General features: G+C 37.7%; 1 protein-coding gene across 1 annotated transcript in view; it reads right to left on the bottom strand.

Moving 5' to 3' along the window:
- Positions 1-21,198, bottom strand: part of Kcnh5 (potassium voltage-gated channel subfamily H member 5) — a 286,746-nt gene that overhangs the window by 59,408 nt on the left and 206,140 nt on the right. Inside the window, exon 9 of the mRNA XM_038337552.1 lies at positions 10,882-11,134. Within this exon, the coding sequence (XP_038193480.1) occupies positions 10,882-11,134 (253 nt within the window). The remainder of the gene's footprint in view (positions 1-10,881; positions 11,135-21,198) is intronic.

Raw genomic sequence — 21,198 nt, 5'->3', positions numbered from 1 at the left:
AACTTAGCACTGCACTCCAAGCACACTAAGACATTTCATGTCTCTGTCCTCAGAGCATGACCTTCTCTTCTCACATAATTAACCTGACAAGGTCTCAAGGTCTGGCGCAAGAGCACCTTAACCATGATTCCTAAGGTTAAGAAACTAAACTGTTTCAGGTGGTGGTGGCGCATGCCTTTAATCCCAGCACCTGGAAGGCAGAGGCAGGTGGATCTCTGTGAGTTCAAGGCCAGTCTGGTTTGCAAAGTGAGTTTTAAGACAGGCCCCAAAGCTACAGAGAAACTCTGTCAAAAAAAGAAAAAGAGAGAGAGAGAGAGAGAGAGAGAGAGAGAGAGAGAGAGAGAGGGAGGGAGGGAGGGAGGGAGGGAGGAAGGGAGGGAGGGAGGAAGGAAGAAAGAAAGAAAGAAAGAAAGAAAGAAAGAAAGAAAGAAAGAAAGAAAGAAAGAAAGAAAGAAAGAAACTAAGCCATGGGAAATGATGAGGGATACACACTTGTAATCCCACAGAATCAGGGAAATAGTCCCATGCAATAGTCAAATATGGATGTATCTCTAAAATTCTAGAACTAAACGAATCAGCTATTCACTTCAGAAGCACCACCCTTAGATGCTCAAGAGCATTCACCATTCCAAATCAGAAGCCTTAGTTTCCCAAAGGGCTTGAGGAAATGTCAAATGTCAATAATCCTCAAAGGCCCTTCTGCTAGGAAGGTTCCCTAAGAGCCCTCTCGCTTCTCAAGTTCAGCCATCTGCTTTCTTTGTTCTGTTTCTGCCAATCCGTGTTAAGATGGGAAAGACACCAGGAATATACTCCAGTGGGATGCGCTTTCCTAGAGGCATTCCGTGGATGACTTGTTCTTTCCGCATCCTAAACACACAGAGGAACAAATACCTATTTATACCGTGTAGATTCAGATCTGAACAGGGGGCAAAAAAGCATTCCATAAAACCCCGAAGCACAATAACACCAAGAAAAAGGAAAGTGTGTGTAAACCAGAGAAATGGGAGAAAGAAATGTGCATAGAAACAAAGAAGCTGGTTGAGTAGATCACAGATTCTTTGCCCAAATGGGCAGCAGGGAGGCTCTTTGATGTAGTAGCAGAGGGGCCAACCTCAACAGACACTCTATGGTAGATGCAGAAGGCATGCCAGCTACTAAGAAGGTGCTCAGAGCACCATGTGGGTCACAAGATGAGCATAAAATAACCATAGTAGCTACTTAACTCATTTTCAACAATCCACTGGTATTTCGACCCACTGAAAAATCCTTGCAGTTGTTGTCACTTGTTAGCGACATAGTTGTTCAATAACTACAGCTGTTCAAGAAAATATCATTAGAGGCCAAGTAGATAAATAATCAAGGGACGCATTATTATGATAACCAGGGAGACCGATGACATACTTACATCATGATAACACATCCTATTACAAAGATGAAATCTGTATGTGGTATTCTCGTTAAACTAGCAATTCCAAATATAAGTCCTCTAACTGCCTAATCCGAAGTGCTAAATTTACTCGTGAAAATGCCCACAGCACTAATATTTATTTATAATAGTCCTACAAAGTGTAGTGAGATAAAGATCAAGGGATGAATAAATTCTGAAATACTAGATAGCCACTAAGTAACCCAAATTGCATGAGATGGTATACAGAACGCTCATATTACATAAATATAAAATCGGTGCAATTACATTTTATATACAACATGCCTGCCCTACCCTATCATTCATACATATGCATAAAGCTTAGAAGCAAATGAATGAAACTGGTAGCTTCTCTCAAGACTATGGGGACAATGCATGGGTTTCTCTTAAGTTTACATGCATTATTCTATAAAGAAAAGATATTAATAGCAATTACAGTAGCACAGTCTCTAGTGCTAAAAACATAAGTTTTAAGAAGGCTCTTTTCACCCACCTCTAGCTAGTTTGGGTGTTTGTTTGTTTTTATCTCTAATATGTTTACATATTCTGTTTTCTTCAGACTCTTATTTTTCCTTAAAGAGAGGGAAAGAGGGTTATATTTCTTCAGATTCATTTCTATGACAATTTCTCTAATTGCCAATTATTTAATATGTTTATATTTTAAGTATTTGGTAATTCTTTTTCCATCCATTCCACCATTTTTCCCTTCCAAAATTTAATGTCAAAATGTAGGGTAGCATTCTTTATCACTCTAGGAAGACCCTGTCCAGAAATACTATTTTGGCCTTAGGGTGTCACATGGCTAGGATAGTCTTGAACTTGCTATATAGCCAGTGATAACCTTGAACTTCAGACCTTCCTGCTTCTTCCTTTTATGTGCTGGAATTACATGCAATGTAATAAATTACTAATGACTAATAAATTACAACAATGACTAGTATAGTACAATAACCCAAAGGGTGAAATAGTGGCACCCATATCTTGGTAGTAATCAACAACTCTGTAATTGGACTTAAGGCTTCTTTAATAAGAGTGAAATCATGCCTGGTACTAGACCCAACCAACTACCTGGGTCTAGTGAGGTCATGGTTCTTAAAGAAGAAACTACTAAACTACTAAATCAGCATAATTCCTCTCTGCCTCTAATAGCCATAATAAAGTAAATAAAAATAAAAATAAAGCATCAAGATTCAAAGTATTATCAAGAAATGTATTTTTAAAGAAATTTTTGTGAGAGAATTAAAGTGCATTGTATAATTATACTATGATGTATGTTCCATTATGATGTGATTAACTTGGCAATCAAGAACAAATTTAGATAAAAAAAAACAGCTAAAGAAAGTGCACTTAGTAATAACACTAAAGGTTCTAGTAATGTGTTTATCACTTTTTCTTTCTGTCATTTCACAGTTTATTTTAGAATGGGTCTTTATAACCTTTATCAAAAAGAACAAACAACAGACTAATTCATAGATATATAATAAAATTTTAAAGCATGTACAAATATAAAAATATTAAACAATGACAGCAAAATTAATGTGGATAACTCTTATCCTATCCTCAGAATAGCCAATAAATAGTCATTGCTTGTTAGTGGAGACTAGGAGTTTAAAGGTACTCAATGAATGAGTAGACCTTCCTCTTATCAAAACAGATGGCTGTTCATTGAGCAAGCATTCAAATATTAATTAGGTATGTGGTTAAGAGCACTGCCTGCTCTTCCAAAGGTCCTGAGTTCAATTCCCAGCAACCACGTGGTGGCTCACAACCATCTGTAATGAGATCTGGTGCCTTCTTCTGGCCTGCAGGCATACAGACAGACACAATACTGAGAATACTGTATACATAATAAATAAATTGGCCTGGAGAGGTAGGGAGAGGGGTATGGGTGGAGGGGAGGGGAGGGAAAGGGGAGGAGGAAGGGAGGAGATGGAAATTTTTAAATATAAAAAAAATAAACCATAAAAAAGAAAAAAAATTAACTCATTTCTCCTTTGAATTTTTAAACTGGTCTCTTTTTGTAGAGCTAAGGATCAGACACAGAGCCTCAAGCATGCTCACCATGAACCAAGAGCTCTACTATTGTGTTTTCAAGCTCACTCTAAAATCTTTTATCTTTTTAGAATCATGGGTGAAAATAACTATACACAAAGAACAATAAGAAACAAGAATTTTAACTCATGACAAATTTTGTCCCCTACTTCTGCTAAAAAAATATTAGAGAAATATAACAAAATTAACAAACATGGATGATTCTGCACCCATCATCAAATTTTTCATTATTTAATACCTGATACTAACCATTTCATGGCATAAAACTTCCCTGAGTATATGTAATATGTAAGCTAGACACTAGCTTAATCACTCACTTCAAATTATATTTTCTCTATCCAAGCAAGTCACCTAATACATGATTCAATTCACAGCAATCTTATTACACTTCTGGGAAGGTGGTCATGCAAGTCAATGAATTATTTACCAGGTATGGTAAAGTCCATTAATACTCTTCTTTTTCAAGGCATATTATAAACTTTATACATCCTGAAGAAAAGCTACAAAATGGGGATATGTGGCAGTGTGCATGGGATGCCCAATAAAGATGCACCCTATCTGCATAGCAAAGATTTTACACGCGTTCAGGCAAAGAAACGCCTATTCATGTTCATGACGATAGAGAGTCTGGTGCTAGTTTTTAGGTCAGTTCCTGCTGGGTACAATTGTGTCATCTGTAAACATTTTGGATCTTAAGCACACTAGCCTCCCTCCAAGCCCTGAAATAGGAAGGAACCTCACACTTCACAGGAAAACTGTTGTTTGGTCTATTTATATTTTCTCAGTTCTTTGCATCAAGCCTTATGAAGAATTTCACTGATGAACCATAGGAAATGGGACTGAAAAACAGAAATTAATGCTTGCTATCCACATAGTAAGAAACTGTAAAATGTGAAGACAAAACAGAGCTAGAATTATAACATGATTAAAGGAGTAATACAGTCTATAACCTGTTTGGGAATTGTAGTACCCTATGGGGCTAGTTTAACAGACAGATTTGGTTTTTTTATCTTTGACAAATTATCTAGTGAGTTGATGATATAGGTTTTAAAATGCATAAAAATAACCACAATTATGCATTGGTCAAAACAACTACCTTATGCAAAAGATCTTTTGAATTTTACTTGGGTAGTTCCTTGAGTGTGTTTGGAGCATGACCATGGTTCTAATTGATGAGTTTCCCATCTGATGAGAGTTTATTTCAGCTTTTAATGCCACATCACAGTCAATTACTGAGGGAATTCAGGGCAGGAACTCAAACGACAAGAACCATGAGTCAGGAACTGATGCAGAGACCATGGAGGATTGCTATGTGCTGGCTTGCTCACCCTGCTTTCTTGGAGCACCCAGGACTACCAGCTCAAAGATGACACCACCCACAGTGAGCTGAGCCCTCCCATATCTGACATCCTAATAAAGAAATTACACTACAGGCTTGCCTTCAGGCCAGTCTGGTGAGAATAATTTCTCAGTTGAGGTTCCCTGTTTCAAAATAAAGCTAGACTTTGTGAAATTGACATAAAACTAGCCAGCAAAGGTATATGTAGGTAATTAATTTATAACCAGGGTGAATCAAATTAATATATATTATTTCAGATAGTGAATGTGTTTATTTGTTTATGGACCGGGAAAGTTCAAAATCTCCTTATTTAACAAAAATCTCTAAAAACTACAGTAGATACTCAAGAGGAAGAACATGTAACCAAAACTTAGCACTACCGGAATCCCCCGAATCATAAAGAAAGAATAAAAGTAGAGAAAGAAACAGGGGAGATACAAAAAAAGCTAGAAGACAAGTAATAAAACAGCCATTATCTCCCTATCAAGAAGAATGTTGAATGTAAAGGCATGCAACTGTCCAATCGAAGGCACAAAGGGGCTAAATGAAATCAATATCAGTTGTGGCTAGAGGTGACTCTAATAATCACAGAGCCTGATAAGAATAATAATAACTGTATGCTGATGATGGTTGACAGATTTTATTGTTGTAGACACTTCAAGGCAGACTGAAAGTGTGTAAGAACATATGCAATGCGATGGTGGTTAAAACAGAGAACGTGTACTGATATCAGATAGCCTTCTAGAAAACAATGACCACCAGCAACAAAGAAGGTCCTTGCTTCATGATAAAGGGACAAATTGTGAAGGACCTATAACAGCTGTAAATATATGCAGTAGTGGAACATAGATAAAGTAAATATTCTTTGACCAAAGGAAAAGAAAAAAAAACACAGTAATATTGTATTCTTCAGAGATTTCAATACCTCACATTCAACAATGGTTTCATCAACATAATTGAAAGTGAACAAGGAAATACTGGACATGAATGGTATTTGCTTAATTTATTAGTCACCGCATCACTATAAGTAAGCATGGAAGTCAGCTTATAAGTTTTATTATGAACACATATTTATAGAAGTATTCAACTTTAAGTTTTTCTTCTTTGTGTTTTTAAATTGACTTTGACTATTTACAAACTATAAGTGCCATCAAGAAATATTTTAAAGAAGAAAGGAAATAAGTCGACAAGTATCAAAGCTAAAAGCTTTCTAGGTTTGTTAGAATATAATCCTTTCTACATATTTATTTTCAGTTTGCATATGTATACAACTCAGTAAAGAGCATGGTAGAGAAAAGGCATGTCACAAGCCACTAACAAGGAAGGCGAGAGCAGGGTCTGAGCATCCTCATCATCCATGAAAGTGGTTATGTTTAATCCTTGAGGCTGGAAAGTCATGGTAGAAATCCCAAGGAGATGGATGTGATGCCCTTGGATGATGGCTATGAGGGCAGGATATACAGAACCGGGGGTTGAAGCTGAGGGCAGATTGTGGGCAGTCACAGCTTTGAACAAAAACTACAAGAGCAGTAATAATAGGAACTGATAGTTAATCTAATTTTAAGAGAGCCAAAGAAGAAACGTGAGAAATGGCTCAGTCCGTGAAGTACTTTGCTTGCAAGCACGAGTATTTGAGAGTGCAATCTCCACAAGTCACCTAAAGTAAAGTTAGGCATTGTGGCACACACTTTCCAGAGTTGGAAAGTAGAGACAGGGAGATACATGAGGCTCAGTGGCCAGCTGGCCTCACTTACTTGGCAAGTTCAAGACCTGTTAGGAATGCTGTCTCAGAAACCGAGGTGGACAGTACATGATGAACAACAGTCCAGGTTGTCTTCTCTTTTTAGTGCATATGTACACAGACACACACACATACGCATGCATGCACACGTGTGTACAAACACATACAAACACACAGGATACAATAAAAGGACTTAGTTTAAAGAATGCTGTGGAAAGGGTTTGAAACTAGCAGGAACATAAGGGCTTGCACATCTCTAGTGATATTTGTCACATAAGGGCAAATATCGGACCCTAGATAAAAGATGTCATAAACATTGCATAAACTGTTAAAATCAATGCCATTTAAAATGCAGCAAACACATGCTTCAGGAAAAAAGAGCAAATCTGTTGACATTACTGGCACTTGTCTTCATAATATGCAGGTCAAATCTACATGCTTCACGGTTCATTTTTTAAAAGGGCATGTGGAAAGAGAACAAGGAAGAAAGAGAGTTGGTTCTGGAAGCTTAGGGCACAAACCCCTTGACATCTAACAGCAAGGGTACAGGGAAAAACAAAGTTAAATGTCACATTTTCCCAGTTCTCGGAATGACAAAATATTATTCATTCATATCTTGGATTTGATTTTCTGTTTGGAATAAAATTAAGGTGTAGATTTTCAATTTTTAAAAACAATAATTTATGTTTTCTCTGAAAATGCACAAATGTTTACAAGACATGACCCTTCAAGAACCAATTCCAAGTAAAGTAAAATCTGGGCCCTGCTCATCTTTCTGGTATCTCTAGATTCACTTGCCCTCCATCTTTCTTCCTTATGCCACTGCCTCCCAAGCTCCCAAGGGCATCGCACCCCTCTCTCAGGTGCGGGATGCTAGGCTCTACAAACTCACAGTTCTCTTGGGAATTTGAAGTTAAAGTTAAAAAGCCATAAGACAGAGATTTTCTTGGTTTAAGATTCTAACCCTATGATTCTAAGAATCAATAAAGATGAGCAAAAAGCAGATGTGTGAATAAAACAAAAACCTGAATCTCAGGAGCAAGGCCTATTGTTGGTAGCAAGCTACTATTTGAACAGTCCCTGAAAGGTACAATATAGTTGTCAAGACATGTAGAAGGAACCTGGCTATTTCAACCATACCAACAAATCTATTCACGTTAAGTAATTATAGAGTAGGAACTGAAAAGTAAAAAGACATTAACGAAGATAAATATGTATGCATCATGAACTTAATTTGGAATTCTTTGTGTTTCATACAAAGTGGGAAGGTCACACACACAAAAAAATGCGTGGAGGTGTAAGAACTGAAAAGAACTTCAAGTTGGAAAAAGACATCAACTGCAATTATATTCATATGCCCTATTTAGAAAAAAACAACATCCTGAAACCATCCCCAGTGTGGAAATGAAGGCATTTGTTGACTGCATTTTTTATCTTTCCTCTAATTAGTTATGCTTCAGAACTTACTCATTAAACCGCTCGGCACTTTGGACACACAAAAGAATTATGCCCTACCAAGAGACTGCATAGAAGCCAGGATCCAATCCCAAAGAATAAGAAGGCACCTGTTTCTGAATCCAGAGGTTTGAATTAATTTGAACATGACCTCCCTTCTCTAGCCTTGCTTTCTCTACGGCAAAGAGTCCATAATAAGGAAAGCAAGGCTTTCCTGTATGAAGATAAAGAAAATTTGACAACTGACTTACCAGGCTACAAGGGAAAGGGGAAGTGAATGGGAAGAAGAGGGGAGAGAGGGGGGAGGTAGTGGAGAGAAGAGGAGGGAAGGGAAGGGAAGGGGAGGGGAAGGAAGGAGTGGGGAGGAGAGGGGGGAGGGGTATGGTGGGAGAGTGATAGGAAGCAGGAGCTCTTGGAGGGGAAGGGACAGGAAGAGAAATGAAAGGTAAGGACAACAAAGGCTGACTATAGATTACCTGGTGATTTTTGAAATTTCTTCCAACTTGGAATTATTTCAAAGGAAGTTAATAAATAATTTAAAAGGAACAAGAAGAAAGGAGAGAGAAAGGAAGGGACAGTCATCACACGCCGGTGTGATTGGTGAGTTTGCTAGCCGCTACCTCTCCTCCGCTCTGGAAGAATTGTTCCGGAGACTTAAATGTTAAAAATTGTACTCTAATTGCCTCTTGGCGGAAGTAATTCCTCTTAAGGTCCCATTAAAAAAAATATAAAAGGAAGAAGGCTGTCAGAGAGGTGTCCACAGAATTCGACTCATTAATTTAGATAGGACTCATCTGAATCCCGAGACTTGGGAGAAGAAAGATCAAAAGCACATGCTCACATAAATAAAATGTGGCAGATAGATGGGACCAGCCTGAAACCTGGGGGGCCCTGTGTTCATTTCATGGTGTCATTGGCCAAAGCTAGATGCCATTTCCTTTTCAAACGGAAGGAAAATGCACTTTTTTTGTCTGTCCTGCTGAGCAAATGGCTCCATTTGAACAGACCCAAGTCAGAGACACTGTCCTTGCTGCTTTTTCCAACCCTTTAGAGGGGTTAACGAGGTGCAGGGTTATGAAAGAAACGAAGCCAAGTAAATGGTAAGGAGTCCACAACACTCACATCCATACTCTGATATTTAATGCCTGTTTACCCGTCATCCCTACTGACAAGATCATTAAGGAGAAGACAGATGCATCTGTTCAATGGGAGGAGGGTGTGTTTTATCTTCCTCTTTAAGCACACGAGGGTGGCCATAGCATGGATATGCTCCACTTTAGCACAAAGGGCTGTTCCGGTGATGTGAGGCTTCCATGAAAGATCATGCCTCTTTTCTCCTCCAGCAGACCAAAACTAAACACCAAGCAGCAACATCAAGTACACCCAGAGCGCTGATTCCCAAGTCCTCTGCTATTTCCTTGCAATAATATTTAAAGAGAAATAATTCCTACAAGAGACTTAACTGTAGCCATAATATTCCTTCAAACAGTTAAAGGCTGCTTGGCAAACAATGGTGTTCTATTCTTTGCAGCCCCGATTCATTTCTACTACTTTTTACAAAAAACCACTTTCCAGCAAAAGGTCATTTCTTCTCCATTCTGAATTCTGTATTTTTCAAATAATTGTACTTTTTGAAATCAGGTTTTCTTTTTTATATATATATATTTTTTTTTGCCTTGGATCCCACATTGATTTTCATTTTGCCTTTGCAGTGTCTAGCACCCACCAGTCAGTCTTTCTTTCAGTCAGGCTACGGGAGGTTGACCTTGGTAGCAAAAAATAAAAAATAAAAAATCCAATAGTTTAAAGATTGAACTCATTTTTCATGAGGCACAGGCCATGAAAAATATGATCAAAATGAAGCTGACAGTGTGCAACTCTTAAGTTATTTTACTTGAGAGAAACACAAGCTCATCTGATCTCCCATTCTCTCTCTCTCTCTCTCTCTCTCTCTCTCTCTCTCTCTCTCTCTCTCTCTCTCTCTCTCTCTCTCTCTCTCTCTCTCTCTCTCTCTCTCTCTCTCTCTCTCTCTCTCTCGATTCCATGAACCTGCTGCAGGTATTTGAACAGAAAGCGATCTAGAGATTCATTCAGCAAGTTTGTTTACCAAAACGTGCACCTTACACTATGGCCACTGTATGTTAAGTTGTTTGTTTGTTGTTGTTGTTGTTTTAATTCTGTCAGATTCATGGAGTTTACCTTCTTGGTGTTACTCTGTTAGGATTCTTACCTACTAAGTGTCTGAACTTTAGAATAAATTTATCATCAGCCAGCTAATTTTTCTGGGTAAAAAAAACAGATGGATGGGACCGGCTTTACAAACCTAAATTTAATCTCCTCCCATAGTGCTTGCTCCTGTGAGTCTCATTAGCCTCCTCAGCACCATCTTCTTCATAATTCACCCACCACCATGAGGCAGGACCATAGGGAGTAGGATGATGTGTATTCAACCCTCTTTATTACTAACTAGCTGGGCAAGCCTTCGTACTTCCTCAGCCCTTGCAGGGCTCTTCCCTAAAGGCAGGGGCTGACTAGCTAGATCTATTGCCCTCCAAGACCAACTCCCTCCATTGCTAATCTGAAAATAGTTCCAAAAGTAAATTCCCGCTTACCAATGAGGGTGGACATTAGGCTTTAGGCTGTGGTCAGCTTTTATCTAAACGAATGTAATGCGAGCCTACGTTCTGTGTTAGCTGTGACTGAGACTAATGTTCTTTGCTGATACAGCTACAAGTTTCCACTGAAATTCATCATCTTATTAGTGACCCCTTTTCCACAGTCACCAAACAGAGGGGATTTCTGTTTAGAAACTTGAGAAACTCCAGGACTGTGACACACGTGATACGACATCAGAAAAATTCACAGTACCTAAAATAGCCACCACCTCGTCATCCTGGATAACTTCCAAGGACCCCGACACCACAAAGCAGAGGGCATCCACACTTTCTCCAGCATGGTAAATCAGGTCCCCAGGAGCACAGTGAATGGTTTGGAACTCCACTGCCAAGGCACGCAGGCACCCATCGCTGGCCAATCGGAATGCAGGATGTTCGTTAAAAACCTTCCGGTTCAGATGAACACAGATGTCAGCTCTCATGTCTTTGGGACATATGGAGAGGACCTGAAAGAGTGAAAAACGAATGAGCGAAAGGGACAGATAAAGGGTCCATTTCAGAAGAAAAAAATGTCACACAACAAATGCTTACTGACCACTACTGCATCTGCTAGACACGGTGCTAGGCACCTGGAAGGCAAAGTTAGACACTGGCCAGTCCTCATGGAAATCAGGGTCCAGCGAGATGCACTGATGTACACACAGACATCAGAGCATCAGATCGCATAAGCACAGCACAATGTAGTCAACTTTAGAGGAGAGAATGTTTCCCTATTACAACACAGTCTTGAGACGCCAGGAGGAGTCTTGGCAAAAGTTATAGTCAATCCTGAAATCATGTGCATGCAAATAACATTATACAGACTGAGTGGATTACATTGATTTATTTATGAATATATGTGTGCTAATATATATATATATATATATATATATATATATATATATATATATATATATAAAACACAATTGTAGAAAATGAGGCCATGGATTTGGAAGAGACTAGGGAGTGACTAGGGAGAGTTTGGAGAATGGAAAGAACAAATAATATAATTATACTAGCAAATCGAATCCAAGAACACGTCAGAACCATCATCCACCATGACCACGTCAGCTGCATCCCACAGATGCAGGGATGGTTCAACATATGAAAATCTGTCAATGTAATCCACCATATAAACAAGCTGAAAAATAAAAACCACATGATCATCTCATTAGATGCTGAAAAAGCGTTTGACAAAATTCAACATCCCTTCATGATAAAGGTTTTGAGAGAGCAGGGATACAAGAAACATACCTAAACATAATTAAGGCAATATACAGCAAGCCAACAGCCAACATTAAACTAAATGGAGAGAAACTCCCAGCGATTCCACTCTCTCCATATCTATTCAGTATAGTTCTTGAGGTCCTAGCTAGAGCAATAAGACATCAAAGGGAGATCAAGGGGATAAAAATTGGAAAAGAAGAAGTCAAATTCTCACTGATTGCTGATGATATGATACTTTACATAAGTGATTCCAAAAATTCTACCAAGGAACTTCTACAACTCATAAACACTTTAAGTAATGTAGCAGGATACAAGATTAACTCAAAAAAAAAAATCAGTAGCCCTCCTGTACACAGATGATAAAAGGGCTGGAGAAGAAATCAGAGAATCAACACCCTTCAGAATAGCCACAGATAGCATGAAATATCTCGGAGTAACTCTAACCAAACAAGTAGAAGACTTTTATGACAAGAACTTTAAATCTTTGAAGAAAGAAATTGAAGACACCAGAAAATAAAAAGATATCCCATGCTCTTGGGTAGGCAGAATTAATATAGTAAAAATGACAATCTTTCTGAAAGCAATCTACAGATTCAATGCAATGCCCATCAAAATACCAGCAAAATTTTTCAAAGACCTCGAAAGAATGGTACTCAACTTCATTTGGAAAAGCAAAAACACCCAGGATAGGCAAAACAATCCTGTACAAAAAAAGAACTTCTGGAGGCATCACAATACCTGACTTCAAACTCTACTACAGAGCTATAGTATTGAAAACAGCCTGGTATTGGCATAAGAACAGACAGGAGGATCAATGGAACCGAATAGAAGACTTGGATATCAATCCACACATCTTTGAACACCTAATCTTTGATAAAGAAGCAAAATATATCAAATGGGAAAAGAAAGCATAATTAACAAGTGGTGCTGGCATAACTGGATATCAACATGTAGAAAAATGAAAATAGACCCATATCTAGCACCATGCACGAAACTCAAGTCCAAATGGATCAAAGACCTCAACATAAAGCCAGCCACACTGAACCTTGTAGAAGAGAAAGTGGGAAATCACTTGAACAGATTTCAATCTTTCAAGGGTAAAACTAAGTCGATTCTTCCACTCAGTTAAAATTAGTAATATTTAATGTAGAATGGCTTTCTTTCTTTTTTCAATTACGTTTTAACTTTAGATTCCCCCCCCAAGGCTTGAAGTACCCCAACTATCCTTCTTATTTGTATTACCATAAACATAACACTGGCTGCTTCTCTGCAGGAATGATTGATCTATCATACAGTATAATCAAATTATACCTTCTGAATCCTTTGTCTCTACCTTTCTTATGACTACATTTTATTTCTTATCATGATCGTCTCCATTAGTTTTTTTCTCACAGTTTTTCAAATTCCTTTAGACAACAACCATCAGTTTACTTGCCTTTCTGAAATGTCTCCTCTTTGAAGAAATGAATGCCCTACTGGGACTTAAAAAGAATTTGGTACTTCCCCATATTAACATTTCCAGTAGTGATAATAAATATATCAGGCTTTAGTGGGTTTCTCTAAACTAAAGGTTTTAGTGTTTAGTGGGTTTAGATCACTAACAGGCACCTACTCAGCTTCTGCTATGTGTCATTGTGTTATATCTCTGGATATGTATAAATAGACATCATCCCTGCTGTAGAGGAGCTAACAATGTGTTCAGAAGACAGACATGAAGAGACACTTACAATGTAGTGGAAAAATACAGTGACAGGGACACAGGAGCACAAGTTGCCAATGAGTCTTGGCTTTCAGCTTATAACATGAGGTCATAAGGTTAAATTCAGGAGGACTGGAGTCCAGGTTCAGCTAGAGTGTAGGACAGTGGTTCTCAACCTTCCTAATGCTTCAGTCCCTTAATACAGTTCCTCATATTGTTGTGACCCCCCAAACTATAAAATTATTTCATTACTACTTCATTGCTATAATTTTGCTACTGCTATGAATTGTAACATTTATTTTTATTTATTATATTTATTTGCATTTCTCTTATACTGAAATACAGCCTCTAAGGGATCATGACCCTCAGGTTGACAGCTACTGGTCTAGGGTATTTTACTTACTTTCTCCTATCATCTCATATGATATAAGGATACTGAGCACTGGTATCATAAGTTCACGGTAAAAATTTAAGTTATCCTCTATAGCCTGCACATAGCCACGGCTGAAAAAAATGCTAGCCTTTATTACCACTTGTATGTATATTCCTATAGGTTTTTTTTAGCCCTCTGCTGAATCCATTTCCTTCTACCCCTGTATAAGTCCACGCTGTTTGATAAAATAAATTAAGGAAGTACTTTAACATAAATCTGAATATACTTCAAAAATAGGCTAAGATTAGTATATTTTTAAGTTGAAAGTATAAGATAATTTTGAAGCATACACACACATAAATACTAGATCATAAAGCACAAGGGAAAAATGAATTGCTCTGTTTTTATCCATTTACCATACAGGGTTTTTATTGGTTTTTATTCATTTTGGAGACAATCATTTTAAGCCATTTTAGTTATTTCTTTCTGGGCTCATATTGCAATTGGAATCTTCCAATATTTAGAACAATCTCTGTTTACTAAAAGATGATTTTCATTGTATTTTAAGTACAGTTCTGCTTTTTCTCTTTCACTTAACTTCTGATACAAACACTGTTTTGCTTTTTTTGAGACTGTAATCACTTATTATTTTTATTTGTCTTACTTTGGATTTTGAAACCAGACTGTTTTATATATACAAAGCTGACCTTGAATTTATTATGTAATCCAGGCTTTCCTCAAACCCATGGCAACCTCCTGCCTCAGACTCCCAAGTGTGGAAATTGCAGGAATGTATCACCCACTTTTATGTCCTGCTTTTACTAATTATATTGATTTATGGCACACATGTACAGTTCCCATAAAGTGACAAGTTAGTTAAGTGTTAAAAATAGACCAAGCAGAGTCATGCCTAATGATTACAACCTCCCTCTCCATCCTTAGACAAACCATCTTCCTGACATGGTGTGTGCTATCAGAATTAAAAGGATATTATTATTTATCTTAGAAATGATGATATTCATAATGCTCTTGGGCAAGAAAAAAAATGTAGTTTCAAGCAATAGAATAAAAATGTCATTCAAGATAACTCTCATGCAGAGTACAGTGGTTCAAATTGTAGTGTATTTTGTCAAGCCAGTCACATCCAATATTTTTCTTGGTAGATTCTCTAATGGTCACAATTGAGAGCAAATAAAATTATACCACAGTGGAGAAGATTCAGAGTAAGAGTGAATTCTGCTCATCTCCAGTGTGTATTATGTCTCCCTTCATTGAGTTAGCATATTAACAAATTAGATTCTTAATTAAGAGAAGCAATAAATTTTCCCTTGGAAGAGCAATGAAATATTTAAGGAATCATTTCTCATAACACTGAAAACCAGCTCTGAAAAACAGGTGAATGCCATACTTTGAACTCTAAAACGTTTTTTTTGTATTATTTATGACATCCATTAAACCCAAGGTCAAGAGCTATAGTAGCTGACATCTTTCAGGATATGAGGGTCTAATCTCAACACTATGGCTACAGAACCCTCAGCAAAATAAATATGGCCACCTTATCTCTGATTTCTTAAAATAATGCATGGCTTGCTTCCTACCAAGTAAAGGCGACATTCTAACCAGGCTTGTGGGGCTTTCATGGGACCCCCTGCCTTCCTCTCGTCCTCCACAGACACATCTCAGCCACACCTTTCTCACCCTGCTCAGCTTGCCATGCACCTGGTGATGTTTCACATGTGTGTTTCTCTTGATTGACAGGTTCCATCATCATTTTCTGTGCCCCGTCATCTCAGATTCATCTCTCTGTGACAAATGCCACTTCTACACAGTTCAGTTATAGAATAGAGGCTTGTATTAGGAAACAAAACTAAGGTGAAAAGGTCTTATGATTTGTTTATGCAGAAAAAAAGCAATGAAATTATTGTCAGAGCTTTGAAACAGTTATTTTCAGCCTTAAAATAATTTTTTTAGTGTGTTCCTAATGAACCTTTATATTATGTGTAAGGCATAAAATGAAATAATTAAAATAAAATAAAAGCAACTTTAGCCGGGAGAAACTCTAAGAACTAAGACTCCATATAGTGTACATTCAGTCATTCATTTAATCATAGGTTTTGAGCATTGGTTGAAAGCCCAGAATGACACAGGTCCTCAAAGTCTAGAAGAAAAACTATCACAGTGCCTGTTCCCTGGAGCTTACAGTCAGGAACAGTTGAAAAATCACTGTTTCTTGCCCAATGCCCAATTTACAGAGAAGATAAATGTTTTTCCTAAAGGCTGTGTGGTTTGCTGAGGTCATACTCAACAAATAACTAGCAAAACTCTTTAGTTCCAGCATGCTCCCAAGTAAAGCTGAACAAGAATAAAATATAATATCTGTGCCCTCTGTTGCTCTCTGATTCTCTGTATATGACATAAAACAAATAATACTGATTTTTAAAAACCACTTAAGGTTCAGTTAATCAAATCTACAATCTCACAGAAAAGCACTAGTTCCCACTCTTACCACTGAGCAGCCAAGATTTTGTTTGAAATGTGGTTTTTGATTCTAAATACTTGCATATTGTTCACAAATGTGCCACACACTTCAACATATCAGTACAGGTACAAGAACTCATGATTGATACATCTCTTACTTGAAATGCAGGTTGTCACCCATAGATGAAAAGGCCCTGAGCTAGATACTCAGTGAATATTTAATAAATATTCCTCCCTCTTCCACATTCATCCATTATGTAACTGGAAACCATAGGAAAGGAGGTCTAAATATATTGATACAGGAGCCAAGATGTTATATCCAGATGCCCTGAGGATAAGACTACCTTAAGAGTCAGTTTTTATACCCCCTCTCACTCAGTCTTCTGAAGTACTTTAAACCATACTCTATCGTTTACTGTACATGACATGAATAATTAAAAGCATTAAAGAAATTGAACGTTTCCACAATTCATACTTATTTATATTGTCATTTCCATAAAACTTGAATCTTTCTACTATCATTCTTCAAAATCATATTACCAATATTTAACTAATGAAATACTTATTTTTAAAAACAAAGATGGATTTAATTAAGAAAAGAACATCTCTGAGTGTTGATCACTCAAGCCTTCAATCCCAGAACTCTAGAGGCAGAGATATGGTCTATATAGTGAGTTACAGGACAGTCAGTACTGTTTCACAGAGAAGCCCTTTCTCACAAAATGAGAGAGAGAACATCTTAGTATAGACTCTTAAGCATTAGCATTAAGAAAGACAGAGGGGCTAGAGAAATGGCTCAGTGGTTAAAACCACTTATTACTCTATGTGAGGACTGAAATTTAGCTCAGCATCTATATAAGGGGCTTTAATTCCAGATCCAAAGACTCCAACACCTGCTCCTGGACTCTGAAATGGACACCACACATACATGTTGTAAGGGAAGGCCACTTGGTGATTCCTAGCCGCTCAGCCCTAAATAATCACACAGAAATTGTATTATTTAAATGACTGCTTGGCCTGTTAGCTCTAGATTCCCATTGGCTAACTCTTACATCTTAATTTAACCCATCTCCAATTATCTGTGTATCGTCACATGGCAGTGGCTTACTGGCAAAGTTCTGGCATCTGTGTCCAGTGAGGTTACATGTCTCTGACTCTGCCTTCCTTCCCCCAGCATTCACTTTAATTTTCCCCACATAACTCTGTTCTACCCTATCTGGCCAAGCTTGTTTCTTTATTCACCAATGGTATTCACAGGATATAGAAGGGAATCCCGCATAACCTCCCCTTTTCTGTTTAAATAAAAAGGAAGGTTTTAACTTTAACACAGAAAAATTACATATAACAAAACAGTTATCAAGCAAAAATTACAGTTACAATATTTATATCTACTTTTTTTATTATATCTAAGGAAAACTATAACTATAATTATTTATTCTTTAACACTATCAAAGACTCCAGAAGGATATAATATTACCTAAGTAAACAGGAAGCGCATTGTAAGAAACTTTCAAAACTCTAGAATTGACAGATACATCTCACTGCCTGTACAGTCACCCAAAGTTCTTCTGTAATGTTGGGGTATCCATCTTTAGCCTACAGGTCCATAGTATCCAGCAGACTTTTCCACAAAGCAAAAAATTTTAAAGATAGTTCTGCCTATATTGGCAGTTTGTCTATCACATTTTTCTGTATCGCAGAATGCCTGGCAGACTCTTTCATGAAGCAAAAACCCTGAAGGATCATCTCACCTTTAGGCAAGTTCTGCAGTCATTTCTCTGTGGATCCTGCATGTCCAGTTTATCAAGCAATCCAGGCAAGAGCAGTTTCTTGCCCAAATGGCAAACCAACTCCATAAGGAGCCTCTTTGATACCCATCTTCCTCTTGAAGTAGCTTTGTGCTGCCAGGAACAGATGTGTCTCATTGTCATCAAAATCCCAAGTTATTAAAACATTTTAAATGCCATATTCTGCAGTCTTTGAAAGATTTGAAGAATACCTATCCATCTGAAATACATCTCTGTACATCTAGAAAATCTAACTAACATGACTACAAGTTTGACTATTATAGATGATTATTTATTAACCTATATTTCTTAATTATACATTACATTTTTAAATGAGCTGCACAATCACAATACCTTAATCAAGAGCAGAAACATATATACACAGTATAACAAAATTGACTTTAAAGTTGTATCAATAAACTCAGATCCATACCAATGTAAAGAATATCCATCTCTATAGCATATCCCCCTTTAAATGTTAAAAAAATATAAACAATATTTGGGAATATGGGCATAGTTCTTCTCCAAACTGCTTCCTGCTGTTTATTGAGCAAAGTGAGTTTTTGAGGGGTGTTCAAGGTGACTTTTCAGGGGATTTTGGTACATCAAACCACATTATCTTGGAATGAAATCACAGGTTCTCATCCTCTGTGGAAACAAAAGAAGAACCTCTTTTCCAAAACAACATATCCTTAGACCCAAATTCTGAAATCAAGATACCTTCAAAGTATATATTTTGGTTACTTAGCTTCTTCATAGTCAAAAAGTTTCAAGAAAATACAACAATATACATAATCCAGACTCTGTGTATTCTCCATCTTTACATGGCTTATCTGTTTTAAATCTATACTCTTTTTCTTCTCTCTCCCAAGCCTATGTATGTTTATCCAACACTGTGTCCCATTTAGAGGTCTTTTTAATCTGGATTTGTCATCATTGCATATCTGCAATTATTTTCTGACCAGAAGTGCTTCTTAAAATCCTAAGCACTTCTTAAGAATATAAGCTGCATCATTACTAGAATATATAAGGTACTTCCTGCTTGCTTTGCCCAGTCTGACATGGTGGAGCTGTTAGCTTCCTCTGAGAGCCATGCTCACAGTCCCATTTTTAAGCACACAGTCAGTCTATGTTGTCATTAAGCAAGTTGTAACATGTTGCTCACAAAACCCAGAGGTCAAGAAAGAGCCAGAGGTCAAGCTGGCAGCACAGCCCAGAAAGCAGGCATTTATAACCACAGCTTTTTTGTTTCCACTACTGCTGAATCAGGAAAACCTCTCTTAAAGGAGCCAAGCTGCTGCTTTTTTCTAGCAAACAGAGCCCACCCAAGAAAATGCCACTACCAAACCTTGCTTAACTCTGTTCTTCTGTGTCTAGGATATCTAGTTAAGCTTTCTCAGGTTTTACATGGATTTAGTCCAGCACATTGGTGTGCCAGTTGTAGTAGGAAAGTCACTAGTTAGTTCCCAGCCACTTAGCTCCAAAATAATCACACAGAAACTGTATTATTTAAATCACTGTTTGGCCCATTCGCTCTAACTCTTACATTTTAAATAACCCATCTCCATTAATCTGTGTATCACTACGTGGCAGTGGCTTACTGGCAAAGTTCTGGTGTCTGTGTCCGGCATGGCTACAAGGCTTCTCTCTGACTCTGCCTTCCTTTCTCCAGCATTCAGTTTAGTTTTCCCTACCTAGCTCTGTTCTACCTTATCAGGCCAAGCCAGCTTCTTTATTCATCAATGGTATTCACAGCATATAGAGGGGAATCCCACATCTCTCTCACACACACATACACACACACACACACTAAATAAACACATGTAATAAAAAATTTAACAACAGAAAAAAGAGATGGAGAGAGATATATGTAAGAGAAACATATACCTTCATGAGGGAGAGTGGCATGGAATGCTTACCTACAAAGATATTTTAAGTCACTGCTGACTCAGTTCCCTCATAGTTACAGTGCATTTAGTTTGTAATTAGGGAGCCAGATTTCCAGTTTTCTCTTTTATAAACCAGTAGTGACTAATCCTTTGCTATATCAGATCATGAAAATATGTGCTTTAAAAAAACAGTATGTAAAATATAAAACATCTTTAAGACACTTTCCAAACTGCTTCTCAGCAGAAATGTACCAAGTTACTCAACCCTGCTGCATGTGAGAGAATTGTGTGTGTTGTCAATAATCTAATGCTTAAATTGTGTGAAAGAGAAAAGGCAGTTTTATCCAAAAGGAAAACAGAATTGTACAGTGTAGGGAGCAAGAGCAGAGGGAGCTTCAGCCTTGGTGGAGTTCTGCCTCAACTCCTAGGCCACTGCCCATGTGCTGACCACAAATAACCTAAAGGAGCAGAGGGAACTTCAGCCTTAGTGGAACTCTGGCTCAACTCCTAGGCCACTGCCCATGGACTGACCACAACTGACCTACAGAAAACAACACTAACATGCTAGTGGAGACAAGAGTCACAAGGAGTATATTGGACAGGGCCTTGTCCCGAAGCCTCATATTGCTATAAGATTAATACTTCAATTGATTATGTATAAAATCCTATGCCAGGAGTAATATATAATGTTCGAGCTTTTAATAATGATGGACATGTCAAAAACGGGCTCCTTATTTTCCCCCTAGAATATGCAAAGGATGTAAATACATTAATGACATCCTGACAGACTGAAACTAACACCGACATGCTTCAAAATCCTTCCTGATTTCATGCAATTCAATCATGCACTGCTAATCATTCTCTCCTCAGGAGTCCCAGAGATTTCGTATTAAGTTGGAGAAATCACTGGGAGCATATAAAATATTTTGGACATAAAATATTTTCATACTCTTTCCTAGAAATACGGAGCCTTAATTTTGGAAAAACCCAGTGTGCCTCACACACTACTGCACTTGTTCATTTGGGGGAAAGAAAAGAGAGTTCACTGAGTGGGGTGAGGGGTAGTCACATGGAACAT

This window comes from Arvicola amphibius, chromosome 7, assembly GCF_903992535.2.
Source record: "Arvicola amphibius chromosome 7, mArvAmp1.2, whole genome shotgun sequence".
Lineage (NCBI taxonomy): Eukaryota > Metazoa > Chordata > Mammalia > Rodentia > Cricetidae > Arvicola > Arvicola amphibius.
This window is presented reverse-complemented; position numbering and strand designations above follow the sequence as displayed.